Here is a 16,786-nt window from a genome sequence, read left to right on the forward strand (position 1 = left end):
ATCGTTTTCAGCCTCTGAAGCCAATGATCACATATTCACAGCACTTATAACTGGGCTTCCTCCAGCAAAAAGAGTAGTAGTAACAATCATACGCAACCATCCTGCAAGAGCAAAAGGATGATACTCCATTTTCCCTTGATCCCACACAACATGCCCTTTCTTACTTCTCCATTCCACACTGACTATCCCAATGTTTTATAATCAAAAAGAAAGAAGAAATCAATGATGGCAGCAGCAAGATCAATGCACTACACAGCACAAGTTCCTTGGGAATCATCGTGGGGTAGCAGATAAAAATATCCACTTTCTGTAAAGTGACTAAAATCTGCAATTATCTTGCACAGTCATCAGGCTCAACCTTGCTCCCACTGAAAACAAAGACAAAACTACCACTTGACTTAAGCGAGAGCAGGATTGAGCTCAATACACCTATCCACTAAGTAATACACACTACAATACCTGATCGGATGGGAGAACTACAGAGGAGATGGCTAATCTGAGGAGCATCCATGCATATGAAGAAATTAATTGAAAATATGTATATGGAGACCTCCTAAATTGAGGAAGCAATCCAGCTAGGGAGGACTGCAGTAGCAGCACGAGGAGAGGAGGACAGGGCTCCTTCACAGGGAGGAAGCTGGCTGCTGGTTACTACTTTGACAGGGTAACAAGCCTTGTGGATGGAGGGAAGCAGTAGATGTGATATATCTCAAATTTAGTATGTTTTTTTAAACGGTCTCATATGACCTTCTCAGAAACAAACTGGAGAAATATAGCCTAGAGCAGTGGTTCCCAAACTTTAACAATCTGTGAACCCCTTTCACTAAAATGTCTAGTCTCGCGAACCCCCTCCTAAAAATGAATATTTCCAGGGATTTTCTCCTTTACCTGAATATAAACTGTAAAAGAAGTGACCTTGGAAATATGAAATTTGTTTTTATGACATCCTTATTACACACTATTTATTATTAATTATTATTTATCATTACAGTATTTTTATTACATTATGAAAACGGCAACACTCTTCCAAGATCTCACTTTTGTAGCTTGTATCACTTTGAATAAGCCTGTTATATAACGAGGCTCCTATGTTCCATCAAGGAGTATCAGATGTGAAACAGCATGAAGGTATTTAAGAAGCCAACTCAAAGAGTTCTTCCTACACAAGCATTCAGGTCTTGAGCAGTCCAGGCAAACAATGCACGTTACAACAAAGCTTAAACTTGTTCTTCATAATAATTTTTAAAACAATACTAGCTGCCTATTTAATTTTAAAAATAGCAAAAAATATCCACCTCCCTTTCCATTTCTTATTAGGAGTCTTGAAGTTTAAATCTCCTGAGTGTGATAGATATGCTTGCTTTGATCTGCTTAGCTCTTAGAAGTCCAGGGGCTCCAGGCTGCTGGCCCAGTGCTGCCTGGGGTCCATAGGGACAGCTCTGTCCGCCATTAGGGAATTTTTCCCCAAGAACCCCCTGTAACATTTCACGAACCCATGTTTGGGAAACACTGGCATAGAGAGTACACTTATAAAGTTTGTGAACAATACCTAGCTGGGAGGGGGCTGCAAGTGCTTTGGAGGATTGAATTAGAATTCAAAATGATCTTGACTGGAGAAATGGTCTGAAGTAAATAGGATGAAATTCAATAAGGACAAATGTGAAGTACTACACTTAGAAAGGAATAATCCATTACACGAATACAAATACTGCCTAGGAAGGAGTACTGCAGAAAAGGATCTGGGGGTTATAGTGGATCACAAACTAAATTATGAGTCAACAGCATAATACTGTTGCAGAAAAAGCAAATATAATTCTAGAATGCATTAGCAGGAGTGTTATAAGCAAGACACGAAAAATAATTATCCACTCTACTCAGCACCGATAATGCTTCAACTGGAGTATTGTATCCAGCTTTGGGCACCATACTTCGAGAAAGATGTCAACAAATTGGAGAAAGTCCAGAGGACAGCAACAAAAATGATTAAAGGTCTAGAAAACATGACCTATGAGGAAAGATTGACAACACTAGGTTTGTTTAGTCTGGAAAAGAGAAGACTGAGGGGGGACATGATAACAATCTTCAAGTATGTAAAAGGTTGTTAGAAAGAGGAGGGTGATAAATTGTTCTCCTTAACCGCTGAGGACAGGACAAGAAGTAATGGGCTTAAATTGTAGCAGGAGAGATTTAGGTTAGCCATTAGGAAAAATTTCCTAACTGTAAGGGCAGTTAAGCTCTGGAACAAATTCCCGAGGGAGGTTGTGGAATCTCTGTCATTAGAGGTTTTTAAGAACAGGTTAGACAAACACCTGTCAGGAATGGTCTAGATAATACTTAGTCCTACCTCAGTCAGGGGACTGGACTAGATGACTTATCAAGGTCTCTTCCAGGTCTACATTTCTATGATTCTATTTCAGAAGGGTGTCCAATTAGCTAGGTGACAAGAAAAGTCTACATTCAAACGGTGGTAGTTAGATATAACCAAATTGCACTTTTCTCCCCATTCTCCCTGCTCTGTCACTGTCCTCCCTTTGTCACTCCCTACAATGTCTGTCTCCCTCTTACACTAGGAACATAAAGATGTCAGAATCCAAGATACACCCACTGTCTTGACCCTGACAAGGCTGTGATGTCACTACTGAAAGACTATTTTTTTCTGTGTTTGAAGTCAATGAGAGTGATACCAGTGTCTTCCACAGAAGTGAGTTGGGCCCACTAATTAAAGTATGGAGGGCCTAGTGCTAGTCTTCCAGCAATGAGCTTAATTTGACCATTTAACATGCCAGTAACCGATCTGGATACACATTTACATCAGAGCAAACACAGGTTTATCCAGAATAAAAAAATAAGTTAGACTGATGCAAGCCTGTTTTGTTTTGTTTGCATTTGGTATTAACTAAGTTTTAGAAAAAACCCTCTCAAAACTCAAAACAAAAATGGCAATTTTTCCTATTGGAGTGAGTAATACAGATGCGGTATTAGTCTAGATGTTGAGTATCCTGGATTTGGTTGGTTTATTTTATAAACTGTAAAGTTACCAATTGCCAGGTTTTTTCCCCTCAATGTGTAATAAATACCCTTATTTTACTGGCTGGAAGAGATATGGTATTCTGTTATTCACCTGTTTCTAGCCTCCTCTATGATTGCAAAGCATGTGTAGGTGGATGATCAATTTCCAATTTATTGCTAATTTTACATGGGTTTCACTGAATACCTTTGAACTGTTTAGATTTGATTGGGAAAACTGAAGAACACTTTTTTTTTCAGCTTTCCCAAATAAATACTCCTGTTCAAGTGTGTTGGAGGGGAGTCCTAGCTTCAGAATGATTCACCTTTGGAGCTTCCAATTTCTTCTTCTTCTTCTTCTTCTTAGTTGTTCTGACAAAAAGGTTTTAAAATTTAAAATAACCTGAGGCACTAAAAACTAGAGTATACATGCCTATATTTAAAGGTAAAACCAAAATGCCACATCCTTAACTGGTGTCATTCAGCAACAGTGTGTCCTTAACTAAAATCAGAAGCAGTCTCTTGAGTTCATGGAGCTGTGCTGCTTTACATCACTTGAGGATCTGGTCCAAAATGTATTTGTTTTGACTTGTGTTCAACTCACATTTAAGATGGTGTGACAGCAATTTTTTTTAAACTCCCATTATCAATACATGCTTCATTGTGGTGTGGCTATTAGACAGCTTTTATGACTTCCTGGTGCCTTGTTCAAAGAATAAAGATTTCTCACCAGTAACTATATTGCATCAGGGTCTGTTAATTTTATAGAGTTCTGCCAAGTCTATAATTTCTCTTGACACTTTTCTGTCATATTGTCACAGGTTTCACACGTGTTTAAACAACTTGATGGAAAGTTTGCAAAGAACTCACTGAATATTTATTGATGGTTAAAAGCAAACCAAACATTTATGATCCACCATGTGTTTTGAGGGCTATACTCCAAAGTACAATTTCATTTATTTGATCTCTGGGTAAGTAAAACTCCCAGTTCATCAAAGGTCCATCATATTCCTGAGAGCAATGCAAACGAAGCATTTCTCCCCCACTTATCAAAAAGTCTGTCATCCCAATGAAAAACAAAAAATGGAAAATGAGGCTTGTCCTGTATTTTTACTTCATTTCTTTCAAACTATGAATAAAAAAGTTCATGCAAAAATGATTTTTATGTCACATCAGACCAATGCTGAGAAAAACACCTGATTTTTTTAAGTCTAGAATTTTTATCTGAGCTATAAAAACACAGAATGTGTAGTGTTGGATCAGTTGATTGGCCCAGATAGTCTGAATACTGCCTCCAGGTAATCACACATAATGCTTTGGATCTAAGCAGAATAAAAAACATAACACACCTAGACAATTGTGCGATGTTGTACTTCACAAAGGTGAGGTGCCGGGAGCGGGGACGGATTCCCTTCCGATTGCCCAAAGGGATCAGATTCAAAGGAGAAAGTTATTAAGGGCCAGCTTGTGACTGGTCATTAAAAGTACGTCTACACTGCAACTAGACACCGATGGCTGGCCCATTCCAGCTGACTTGGGTTCACGACTTGAACTAAGGGGCTGTTAACTGTGGTGTAGACATTCAGGCGGGGCTCCAGCCAAGCCTGAACATCTACCCTAAGAGGGCACACAATGGGTGGGGAGGGCACATGGAGCCATGAACAGAGCCCCTCATACTTCCCAGAGTGCAAGGGCTAACTATCCCAAAAGAAGCTAGAGCCATGGCGCTGCCACCCATAAAACCAAGCAGTGCTGATCAGTCATAGGGAGGAGCACACACTGCCCTCCTTCAGGCTGTGGAGCTATATTGCATCCTGTAAGGCCTCCATGGGCGCAATGCCACCTCTAATGTGGGGCTGTGCTTATGAGGCTCAGGACCCAATCCTACTCCCATCGAAATTAATGGTAAAGAGCCCATTGACTTCAATGGAAGTATAATCAAGGCCTTAGGCTTCCAATTCTGAAAACCATCATGTCTTGCAGCTGTAATTCACCAAATAATGATACCTCTAGGGCCATTCTAAATCAGTGATTCTGGTGACTAAAAGAAACTTCCAAATTTTTTAAACCGAGTGCCATAATTTCATCTGCAGACCTCTCTTCTAGTCCCATGTTATATTTCAGAGCTTCATGAAAACAAACCGTAATTGCCACATAAAAGTTCAGATAAGTGACTGCCTCCTCTTCCTACCACAGAAGAGAGACAGGATTTGATGTTTACATGTGAAGAATGGTGGTGATTCCCTGCATGTTTTTATATGTGCATGTATACTTTTATTTTCTTCCATAAAATGTCAAAAGACTCAATCTAGCAGTTCTTATGCATGCAAAATAACCATTGACTTCAACATCATATCCTCTTACTCTACAAATGCATCTGAGTTTGTAAACTTTAATGACAGTTTAACAAAACAAAAGAATTTAAAGTTTCTTACCTCCCAACCATAACTGGGATCTTTCAGATTTGACTGCTGCTCTCCCACATATGGCCCAAATTTTTCACCTACTTCAATCTTCCTTTTGGTCCATATTCCTAATCCTGCTCCTGGAACATTTGACTCTCGGAGCTCAAACTCTGAAGGAATGGGAATGTTATCGGGAATGTATATGGGAGCCTTGTAAGGAGACCCCTCCTTTGGTGTGAATGCTTCACTGGATGTTGCTGGAGAAGATGGCTCTTGAACACTGAGGGACAGTTTACTCGCCTCTCCGTCAGCCTCTGACATTTCCTCCGAAGGAACTTCAGGGAAGCTTTCATATAAACATTCATCACCTGAAAATGAATCCAAATATTAGGGACTGTACTAGCCAAATGTGCTGAAGGGTTTTGTACTTTAAACCCTTTTAACTTGTATATTAAGCAGAAAAGGCAGTTTGCTGGTTCTACGGCATCTTCATCAATCGCTAATACTGCAGTAGAACTTCATCCTGAGAGGCGCTGAGCAACCTCTCTGTTGTGGAACTGTGTATGTTCAGCACCTCTCAGAACCAGACCAGAGGGCTCTTACCATCCAAAGTAGTTTGCACACTTGTACACAAGCACTGTTAGCAGTGACTGAATTACATACACATGTATATAATAAGCAAACCTAGTTGCCCAATATGGTCTGCATATAGCACTTTAAACAATTTCCTCTTTAAAATTACTATTGAAAACCGGTGATTACAAATCACAAACGAAATCCCATCCAAACGAAAATTGGGAAGGCTTTACTGGACTTTCTTTCACTAAGGGGACAATGGCTCAGATTCAATCTAAATTATGGGGGGGGGGAAATGTGGTGGCCTCAGATTAGTCTTTAGAAGGGAAGCAGCCCACCACGCAACTGCTGGCCAGATCCTCAGCTGATGTAAATCAATCTAGCACCAATGACTTCAATGGAATTATAGCAAATTACACCTACCGAGGATCTGGCCCAAAAAGTAACCACACAGGGGGCATGATTCGGCACAACTCACATCATAATATTCAAGTAGTCCTTCCCCATGTCCAAAAAGTCAATTTTTCTTCCAAGAAAACTATTTAGGTCCTAGTTCAACAAGGTACTTAAGCACAGGACTAACTTTAAGCATGTGTTTTAGCACTGTCACACATTGAATGTTTTTCCACTGATAAAATGTCATCTATCATGCCTTTATTACATATTACCTAACAATTTTATGTCTACATTTTCAAGATTCTGCCACTTATGACAACAAACATTGGGGCATAACAAATCATTTGAATACATCACCCCTGGCATGTACCAGATACTTCATCTGCAGGCAATATATTCACAGCCCTGAAATGTTTTTCTTCCTCTAATACGGAGCTAACTATGGCCACACAGACATCATAAGGAAGTTCTACTACCCATTTCCCTACGCTTTGATTTGGCAAATTTCATCTGCGCTCTAAATAATTGGACCCCCAATATCAACTAGTTTGTTTCACTTTTCTAAGGACCGTCCTTCAGAGGAGTGTAAAATCCACGGATTAATTCAATCACCGGGATGATAGACAAATGCATAGAAGGATTTTTCATCATTGTTTCTGTTTCAAAAATCTTCTCTCTGAGAGCTCAGGTTGAGTGGAGTTCAGCGGGGATGGCCTGATCCTGAAGGCTATTCAGGACTGATGAAAGAATTGCAGAGAGGCAAAGTACTAGCATTCAACACTAGCCATTTTCTTAGCATCTGCACAGAGGCTGCTGAGGGCTTTATACTACTCCCACAGACGCTCATGACAAAACTCCCATGAACTCTAAAGGGAACAGGATCAGGCCTATGACCATGCTACGCTGAGTAGAAAGGAAGAGAGGCCATGAGAGGGACAGGAATCAAGGTGTGGTCAGAGTGCAATGGTTAACTTCGGTCCTCTGCATTGAAATGACCTGCCTAGCAGTCACATTTTTATGATATTTCTGTTGCACCTTCAAGTGTCACTTTGCCTAGGCATGCAGAAGAGCTGAGTTTAGGAGAAAGCAAGAGCAGTGGTGGCTATGAACCACAGTCACAGAAACGTCTCCAAAGTTCCCATGAAGGCTGTTTCACTCAGAGTGCTGCTCAGTGCTCCATGGCATCTGCTGGGACCCCTGGGCCCACTGCTATGTAGCACCCTCCCCCCTCCAATTACTTAGTATTATCTATTTAGACTGCAGCAATGCCCAAAACATTCCAGGTGTTACAAACACAGAGAAAGGCACAATCCCTGCCCCAAAGAGCACAAAGACAGAGGAGGGGTGGGGAAAAGGAAATCACATATAAGGAAAGTGTGTGATCAGGGTGACAATAGCACATGGCTTATGAGCATGGCAAGGATTCTCAAAGAGGCCTGAGGGAGTTAGGCAACCAAATCCCCTGAATTACCCTAAGATAAGGATGCCTAACTCCCCTGGGCTCCTCTGTCAGTTTGTTGCTCCTCACTTAAAATATTTAAAAATAAATTATACAGAGAATTTGAAGCGTCAGTTATTGGTCATTGGGGGTAACATACAGACTATAGGGGGGATGCTAGTATTTTGGTAGTGGGCAGCACATAGCATATACAGTCTGCAATGTCCCCGATGGGGGGGTATACGGTGGGTGAGATCAGGATACAGTCAGCAAGCAGTGAGGGTACATCACTCATACAAGAAGTACAGGCAGTCGTGGGTATATAATTAAGCGGGCCGGGTAATGGGGATGGGTGACCCTCACATGATAGAGTTCAGATCAGTTCGGTTTGGTGGGTTCAGGGCTCAGGGGATAAAGTCCAACAGGGGAGGTTTACAGGTCTCTTCCCCCTGGTGGGTGCACGAAGTCACGCTGGCTCAGTCCCGGTATTGGCGGTGGCCGGTGATGTGCTCTGTGTAAATGTCTTGGGACCATCGAATAGTGCCCGAGACCATTAGGCATCTCATGAGCCGTGCGTAATGACGGCCCACCCCACAGGTCCTCAGCACACGTTCATTGCAGGGGTCCCAGGCACCCAGGGCCCCAACAATCAGAGCGTCGGTGTAAACCTTGTAGCCCTTTGCCCGCAGGGTGTCAGCTAAGGGAGCGTATTTTTCTAGTTTGCGGGCTCGGGCTTCGCGGAAGGCCGGGGTCCTGTTCTCGAAGGGGATCATCATGTCGACGAGGATGATCTTTTTTCGATCCTCGTCCGTGACGACGATGTCCGGGCGCAGCGGGCTGTCGGTATCGGGGATGGTGCAGTTGACGGCGATCTCTCCCAGGTGCAGGGCGATGGCCTTCACTAGGCGGTCCTGGACGGCGTTGTGGCGCAGCTGCCAAGCTCTGGCGTGGGGTTTGCAGCTGCACAGGACATGGGGCAAGGTCTCCATGGTGTACCCGCACTTCCTGCAGCGCTTGTCCTGGTTCTCATGGTGGACGGCTCCATTGAGAAGGACGCAGTTCAGTCGGCGAATCGGGTGCAGCTCCCCGCAGGGAGAAAGTGATTCCTGGGGTCCCACTTGCTGGTCACCTCGAAGGCCTTACCCTGGTCCGGCTTTTTTCTCAGGGTGTCCACGTAGAGCGCGTGGACGGCGGCCTTCAGGGACTTCTCCAGCACGCCTCTGGCTCTGGGGGTGATGACGGTGTTGCCCTCCGTTCCGATCCGTGGTATCTGGACTCTCAGCTCCTGCCGTTCCTCGCTCCATTCCCAGCGGCAGCCCAGTCGCTTCCCCAGTCGGCACGTGGTGTTGCGGGTGCAGGACCACAGCGAAGCAAGGTCGCCCCTGTCCGGGGCGAATTCGCCGTCCAGGGAGCCGCTCAGAAAGGTGGCCACATCTCGGTCGGAGGGAGGTCTGCCGATTCGTTTCTCGGTGGCGGCGTGCAGGGCGGTCATCGCGACGTTCTTCACCTTGGCGTCCGGGCACGTCAGGAGGCGGAAGGCGTGCATGATGACCGCGATGTTGCACAGGTCTCCCATGCTGGGGACGTTGGCGCCACTGTGCCTGTGCGTGATGTATACGAGCTCGTTGCTGGCTCTCTGGGGCAGGGACAGCCATTTCTTGACCAGCTGCCGGATGGTGTTGTCCACCTTGTTGAGGGGCACCTTTGCCACGGCGGAACCTCTCAGGACAAAGGCAATGCAGGGGATCAGGAAGGTGTTGAGGGCGTTGATTTTCTGCCACGGCGCCAGCAGGGATGCGTCGATCTTGGCGGCATCCTGCAGGATCTCCCGGATGGTGTCTTCGGGAGTCTGCTGGACGCGGAAGCCCGTCGGCGTGCCGAGGTGTTGGTACGCCTGCCCCTCCGCCAGGGGAACAACTGACTCGCCCTGGATGAGGAATTCCGTCATCAGCACCGGGTCCCTCTGGCTCCCATTAATGTGGAGGGACGCGCATTTCTTGGCTTTGAAGCAGAGTCCCGTCCAGTCCGCGGCTCTCCCGATGGTGTTGAGCATGCCCTGGAGCCTCTCGGGGTCGTCCGCGATCAGGACCAGGTCGTCTGCGTAGGCCAAGATGCTCACCCTCTCGCCGTGCAGGTCAAAGCCGTCAGCGCCATTGGAGATCGCCTGCAGGAGCGGCTCCATGGCGAGGTTGAAGACGATCGGGCTGAGGGGGCAGCCCTGCTTCACGCCGCTGCGGATCGGAAGCTCGGTGGTCTCCCCTTCCACCGAGCGGATGGTGGTGCTGCAGCCCTTATAGAGTTCCTGGATCAGGTGAAGGAAGGTCTCCGGCATCCCGAACTCCTGGAGTGTACTGAAGATATGGTGGTGGGGGACGGACCCGAAGGCGTTGGCCAGGTAGAGCAACGCTACCACGCACTACTTCTGCGCTCTCCTGGACGTCTGGATGGCGGTCTGGAGCAGGAAGTTGTGCTCGTAGCACCTCTCCGACGGCATGAAGCCCTTCTGGGCTGGGCTGATGGCTTCCCCGGTCGTCGCCCACTCCGTGATCCTGGCTGCCAGGCAGCTGGCGTACAGTTTGTACATCGTGGAGCAGAGGGAGATGGGTCTCCAGTTGCTGGGGTCGTCTCGCTCGCCCTTTTTGTGGATCAGGACGGTCATGGCCTTCTTCCAGGAGGTGGGGGACCGGCCAAAGTGCCTGCACAAGTTAAAGATGTTAGATTGCACGAGGCAGCCGGGATCTCATTTCTTGAGGAGGCTGTAGGGGATGCCGTCTTTTCCGGGTGCGGTGCTCTTGGTTCTGGAGAGCCTGGCCGTCACCTCTGTAGGCGTGAAGTCGACCTCTAGGTCGTCTGCATTGGCAACCCGGAGTAAGGGGCGGAGGCACTCCGGGCGCTGCGCGTCGTTCCTGGGCACGCCACCGAACACTTCGAGGAAGTGGTTGTAGAGGCGCTCGGGCGGGATTGTGCAGTATGACGGGGGACCATCGAAGACCTCTCTTACAGCCTTGAGGCAGTTTGTTCGGTACAGCTTCTGGATCCTTGAAGCTGCTGCCGGGTCATAGCGGCGGCTGGCATTCCTTCTTCCAGCTCCTCTGGTGGTGGTGTTGCGGTTTGGGATGGGCCGTCTGAGGGCAGGCCGGATGGGCTCCTGGTTTGGTGTCCTCTTGGAGGCAACCTCTGCAGATAGCTCGCGGGTGAGCCTGTCAACGAGTGGGTCAAATTCCTCGAAGGAGGCTGCTGCTTTGAGCTCCTCGATCCAGGCGGCCTGCATTCCTACCCCTCATGCTCCCTCCTCAAACCTACCCACTCTGCTTTCCTCCACACCAGTTCCCATCCTCAGTTTGAGTATCCCAAAATGCCTTCCTTCCACAGCACAAAGGAGCAGTTCACGCAATTCACTCTGCATAAATGAACTCAACACCCTTCATTCCATCCTTCCCAACTTTTGGCCCTGTTACAAAGCACCCTGTCTAGTCAGTGGCTCAGCACTGCTCTCACACAGGTCCCAACTACACTCCTGAATGACTGAGCCTTTAAACTCTAGTAAGTATAGCACTGCAGATGTGCCATACTCAACTTCTCTCCTCCAGAGTTTGCTGCTCTCCAGTTAAATGTCCCTTTCAGTCTCAAAAGGCTAAAACCATTCATACCTCTGGTCAAACTGGTCTACAGCCTTAAACGTATGGAGCCAGATCCTTAGCTGCTGTCCATTGGCCAATGGAGAGATGCCAATGGGACAATTCCATTTTTACTCTTCTCTGGTCACACCTGTGACCCCCTTCCATGACCAGCAATTGCACTCAATGCATAATTTAAAACAAGTTGATTTTACATTTTAAATCCTGTGGTGACGAATTGCACACATGTGGCCTTCTGCCTAAAAGCAGTGTCTGAACTGAATGCCAGGGCGTCATTCTGCGAACAAGGGCAATACAATCTAAGAAAAATATTTAAAAAAAAACATTAAAAAGCCAAAAAGCTGAATTATACCTTCCAGATATTTGAAAACCATTTTTTAAAAAATCACTTCGATCAGAGCTCCATTTACACCAGCCGAGGACCTGGCCCAGAGTGTCAGAAAATGAGGGGCCTCATTCTGCTCCAACTTAAGCCAATGTAAATCGGAAGTAACTCCACAGAAGTCTTCGGAGTTACACTGTAATAAAACTGCTGTGAGATCAGAATTAGGCCCCAGGGCCTGTGCTTCCAAGCACAACTGTCTATACAAATAGCCAACCACTCACACATACAGTGCTGCAATTTGGAATTTCAAGCAGGACTCCTTAAGATCAAATAATTCTAAATGGGATGAAATCACTGAGGCCTCTGATAGGGGAATAGAAAAGATTAGGTAATACAGAAGACATTTCCCGCCATCAAATTCCTTGCTGCTGTTTTGCAGTAAAAACATGAAAAAAGCTTCAAAGGAAACCCTGTAGGAAAGGTTAATTGCTACTGAAAGACATGGGTGGACACCAGTGTTTGCACTTTCTGCACTAACTTGCATGCCATCAGGAAACAGTACACGTGGCTGCGTGCTGGGGATGTGCCTGATGAAGCCAGGAGACATCCATGTGCCAAAGCTGACACCACAGCCCTAACCTCTGGGATCTGGGGTTACTTTAAACAGCACGTTGGGCTTCTGTGTGGAACAGGGAGGAGGGGCAGGACTTCCTTCCACTTGGACATATGTTTAGCAGTTTAGCACGCTCTTCCCTTCCAAGGCAATTAAATAATGGGATCTAGCATGTGTAAGAGCCAGGGAAGCTAATGCAGCTACAGCTACCTTACCTTCAGCTGCAGCTGCTGGTGAGTCGAATGCTTCGGGCGCACAAGGCAGGAGTGTGGTCAGAAATGCAGTGCAAGGAGGACATTGAATGGAGCTGTGCCCAGGATGTAGTGATTAAAAAAAGGAAGTGGGTCAACCATCCTAAACTAAACACCATATTCTCCAAATGAGAAATGGGTAAACTCCATTGACCCTCGACTACACTATTGGCTGTGCCTTTCTATGGCTTGAACATCACTTGATCATATGCAAACAAGCATACTGGTGCATTACATGAATTAATACTAGGGATGGGCCACACCAAAGCTCAGGGCACAAAAACACTGAAGGGATCAAAATCTGGATCCTGCCTTGATGTTTGAATTAATCATTTCTAATTAATAAAGTCAAGCAAATATCACTGTTTTTTTTTCTCCTTTTCTCAGGCTATGTGACCTTTCTCACTTCAGCCAGTTTCTGCTGTGGGATGCATACACACAAAGCTCCCACTGACCTACACATTTACTAGCACACAACTCATAATCTGATCTTGGAGGCACGCATGTAGCCACTAATAGCAATCAGAAATCAGACTGTTGGTTGAAGGACATTTACCTAAGCTGGTAGTGAAAGCATCTGGATAACCCACTTCAGAGGCATTTCTAATTCCATAATCTTCCTGGAGCAAGAAGAAATAAGGAATGAGATAAGACTGTAAGTGCCCAGTTCCAATGAAATAGATACAGTCTGGTTCAAACTTGGCTTATTCTATCTGTAGCAACTTCAGAATTTTGGAGCTCTGCTTGTATATTTGAATATGTGTGATGAGAGCCTTTAATACACTGTCACTTTATTAAGGTCTTCTTGGAGACAACTAAGGATCAGAGTTAGTCATCTCCTTGAGGAAAGCCAGGATGGGCCTGGATGGGCCATGGAAGAATATTTTCCTTAGAGTCCTTCCACATTTGTTTGACCCAACATTTCTGTGCAGCTCAGGCAATACTACAGTAATTATTTGTAAGTGTATCTGAAACAAGGCAGGCATTTCCTATTGCATACAAATGGGACACCTTTATCTAAATTACTGTTTAAACAGGTATTTAAGAAAGGACTGTCACAGGCAGGAACTGATTGATTACAAAACACATTAGTTTAGGTGTAGAGTGGAGGTGGTCAGGAAAAGCTGGCAATCTGAGAGTTTCAGGAGCTATGTTAGGCCACATATGAGCCAAGTGGGAGGCATCAGATAGCCTCTGTGCTCAATAAGGCATAGTTTAGCGGTAGTCTCCTCCATGGCTTTTAATGGAAAGTCAGATAAAGATCCTTGCCTTTAGGAATAGTCCTCTGGATATGAGGGTCTGGGCTGATATCTTCAGACGTAAAAGAGCCACTGGCCAAGAACTACATTATTCCATATGAAAATATTATCAGCACACATACTGAAAGTGGTTTGTGCCACTCCTTATCCACAGAACTGTTCAGCAGAACTGGATATAATCCTTCTTATTTATTATTAACTGTATTGTGGCCTCAAGCTTTTAACCAGGAATCAGGACCCCATTGTGCTAGGCACTGTACATACACAACAAACAGATAGTCCCGGCCCCGAAGACTTTACAGTTTGAGTAGAATGTAGACATGCAGTGTTGTAGCCGTGTTGGCCCCAGGACACTAGAGAGACAAGGTGGGTGAGGTAATATCTTTTATTGGACCAACTTCTGTTGGTGACCTGAAGAAGAGCTCTGTGTAAGCCCAAAAGCTTGCCTCTCCCACCAACAGAAGCCGGTTCAATAAAAGATATTACCTCAACCACTTTGTCTCTCTAGAATGCAGGTAATAATTCACAGTTAGTTGTAGTTCACAAAAATGGGATATTACCACTGATTAGATTATTGACTGTTAGTTGTTTATAAAGCTGCAGTTCCAATTTTGCATTCTAAGACATAGTTAGTAGTTATCACTGTAGGGCTTTTTTGTTTATTTTAAGCAGGGTCACATTTTAGTACTAACATGCCATTATTAATGGAACAGTATTTTAGGTTCCTTTGTCTAGCCAGCTTAATTTACTTATGCACATAAACTGGTAGTCACTGATTGTTTATTATATATAAACACAAGTTGGTGGCCCTCTGCAGAGGTGCTGGGCCTGATTCTGATTTCACATACACTGCTGTAAGTCAACAGTAAGTGCACTGCCTTCCATGGAGGTATACCATTGTAAATCTGGTGTAACTGAGTACAATCCGGCTCATACTTCTGTTTTGTCTTTAAAATGACACCATGAACTTTACAATAACAGAAATATTTCTCTTCTAGTGTTACAAATAACATCTAAGGCTGTTCTGTTTGAAAATACATTTCTCTATTTTTTTCAGTTTGTTGCTTTTGTACATCTGACAACACTTTCTGTATAGGCAATCTCACTGTTTCACTAAAGTTTCCCCTGATGTTTGCATAGGTCTGTCACCCAGCAACAAGAGAAAAGAAAACATTTTAAAAATAGGAAGTGCAGTTGTAAAGCCACAAACACTATCAGAAGGAATAAGGGGCAAATGTTGTATTTGAAGCTACTTTTAAATCATTGTTTAATCGGAATTGGTGAAAGAAAAAACTATTTTTCCATAGTCTTCAAATATATTGCTGTTATATATATATTTGTATTATTTGACCCTAACACAAATGTACAAAGCAAATGAAGTTTTGAATACTTTATAAGGGCCTGGTTCTGCATTCCTTACCAATATTGAGTGGTATTTATGTGAATAGTACTATGAAATTCTATTAAACTATTTGCATGCATAAGTGCTACTCAGCATGAATAAGGGGTGCAGAATTGGAGCCTAGTCTTTTGTTAGATAGAGTTTGTTATATATCGTCACATGTTAGCCCACAGGGCCAGATTCTGATCTCAATTACACTGGTGTAAATCCAGAATAATTACTTTAGATTTACCATCAATTTATAAATTAGGCCAGTGTCTGGCCTGTTGTCAAATGAGGTCCAGAGAATTTTTTGAGATTGGCATTAATGTAACAAAGAAAGCAAAATTTGGTCCACAGATTTTAGCATTCCTGTTATACGAGTTATCTATGTATTATGAAGCAAAATTATAAACTGCTTTTTCACAACTGATTTGATGCGGCCACACTTTCACCCTTGTTGCTACAAAACAGAAAGCCATTCTGGCACCAATAACCTCCAACATAAAGAAAATAATTATGCTTGTCCCTCAGAAGAGGGAGTTCTAGCTATAGATTGCAGATGCAAAGGAATGTGAAAACAGCAATATAAAAGCAGGCAAAGTTAACCATGAGTTTGGTATGATTTCATACTTGAAGAGTACAGAAAACAATTACTTCTTCATGTCCTCCACTATGGCTTTTATTTTACATATTAAAATGTGGTTTGTTCTTGCAAGAATATATAGGGGAGGAGACTTCTGATTCTTCAAGGGTCAGTGTGGGCAAGGTTTGGGTATTTGAATATCTTCAGACTACGTCTCATTCCAAAATAATTTTAATTAAAACATAATATGAATAATTCAAAAGGATCCAGTTTTCAGGGTTCCTCAGCATATGAAAAAAAAACTTCACATTGAGTTTCCTTACATTTACCATATTTTACCTGAGGAAAACATGAAAATTAGTATGTTAGAGAGACATATGAGTTACTCAAGGAAGAATTAGTATAAAACTTTGAGTACTTTGGAGAAAAACGTTTATAGAAAAACAAGAAACTCTGTTATACATACTCAAGAGCAGTTGTAGTTTGAGAGAAGACAATTTCAACATCGTTAAGTGGTGGTACTAGACTAGTAGTTAATGCAATGTCATAATACGTTAACTGCATCGGGAACTATATGTTGTTTCTGGAAATTGTCAATATCAGCTTGTACAATAACTAGTAGTAGCATTTGGTGCTCTGTGTAGTGTCGCTCATGTCTAATTGAGTAACACAGTCTAAGGCATTTGATGTGCACCAGACACCGTCTCTTAATTAGGATCCAGTACTGAAAGACTATGGGTCAAATTCTACTTTCATTTATATGGGTACCGCTCTCCTTGATGTCAGCGGAAGTTGCACCTATATAACTGAGAAGCAAAACTTGGCCCTATGTGTTTCTGCACATTTTCCATATAAATTACTATATTACATGCAGCAACAAAGAATTATAAATATTTGCTGGCAAAAACTGAA

At 44.0% G+C, this 16,786-nt stretch overlaps 1 protein-coding gene across 6 annotated transcripts in view; it reads right to left on the reverse strand.

Moving 5' to 3' along the window:
* The window catches only part of MECOM (MDS1 and EVI1 complex locus), a 462,967-nt gene that overhangs the window by 253,352 nt on the left and 192,829 nt on the right, over positions 1–16,786 (reverse strand). For all 6 annotated transcript variants that reach the window (XM_034782089.1, XM_034782087.1, XM_034782088.1 and 3 more), the window contains exon 2: positions 5,442–5,779. In XM_034782089.1, the coding sequence (XP_034637980.1) occupies positions 5,442–5,779 (338 nt within the window). The remainder of the gene's footprint in view (positions 1–5,441; positions 5,780–16,786) is intronic.

Source organism: Trachemys scripta, chromosome 9 (genome assembly GCF_013100865.1).
Source record: "Trachemys scripta elegans isolate TJP31775 chromosome 9, CAS_Tse_1.0, whole genome shotgun sequence".
NCBI classification, from domain to species: Eukaryota; Metazoa; Chordata; order Testudines; family Emydidae; genus Trachemys; species Trachemys scripta.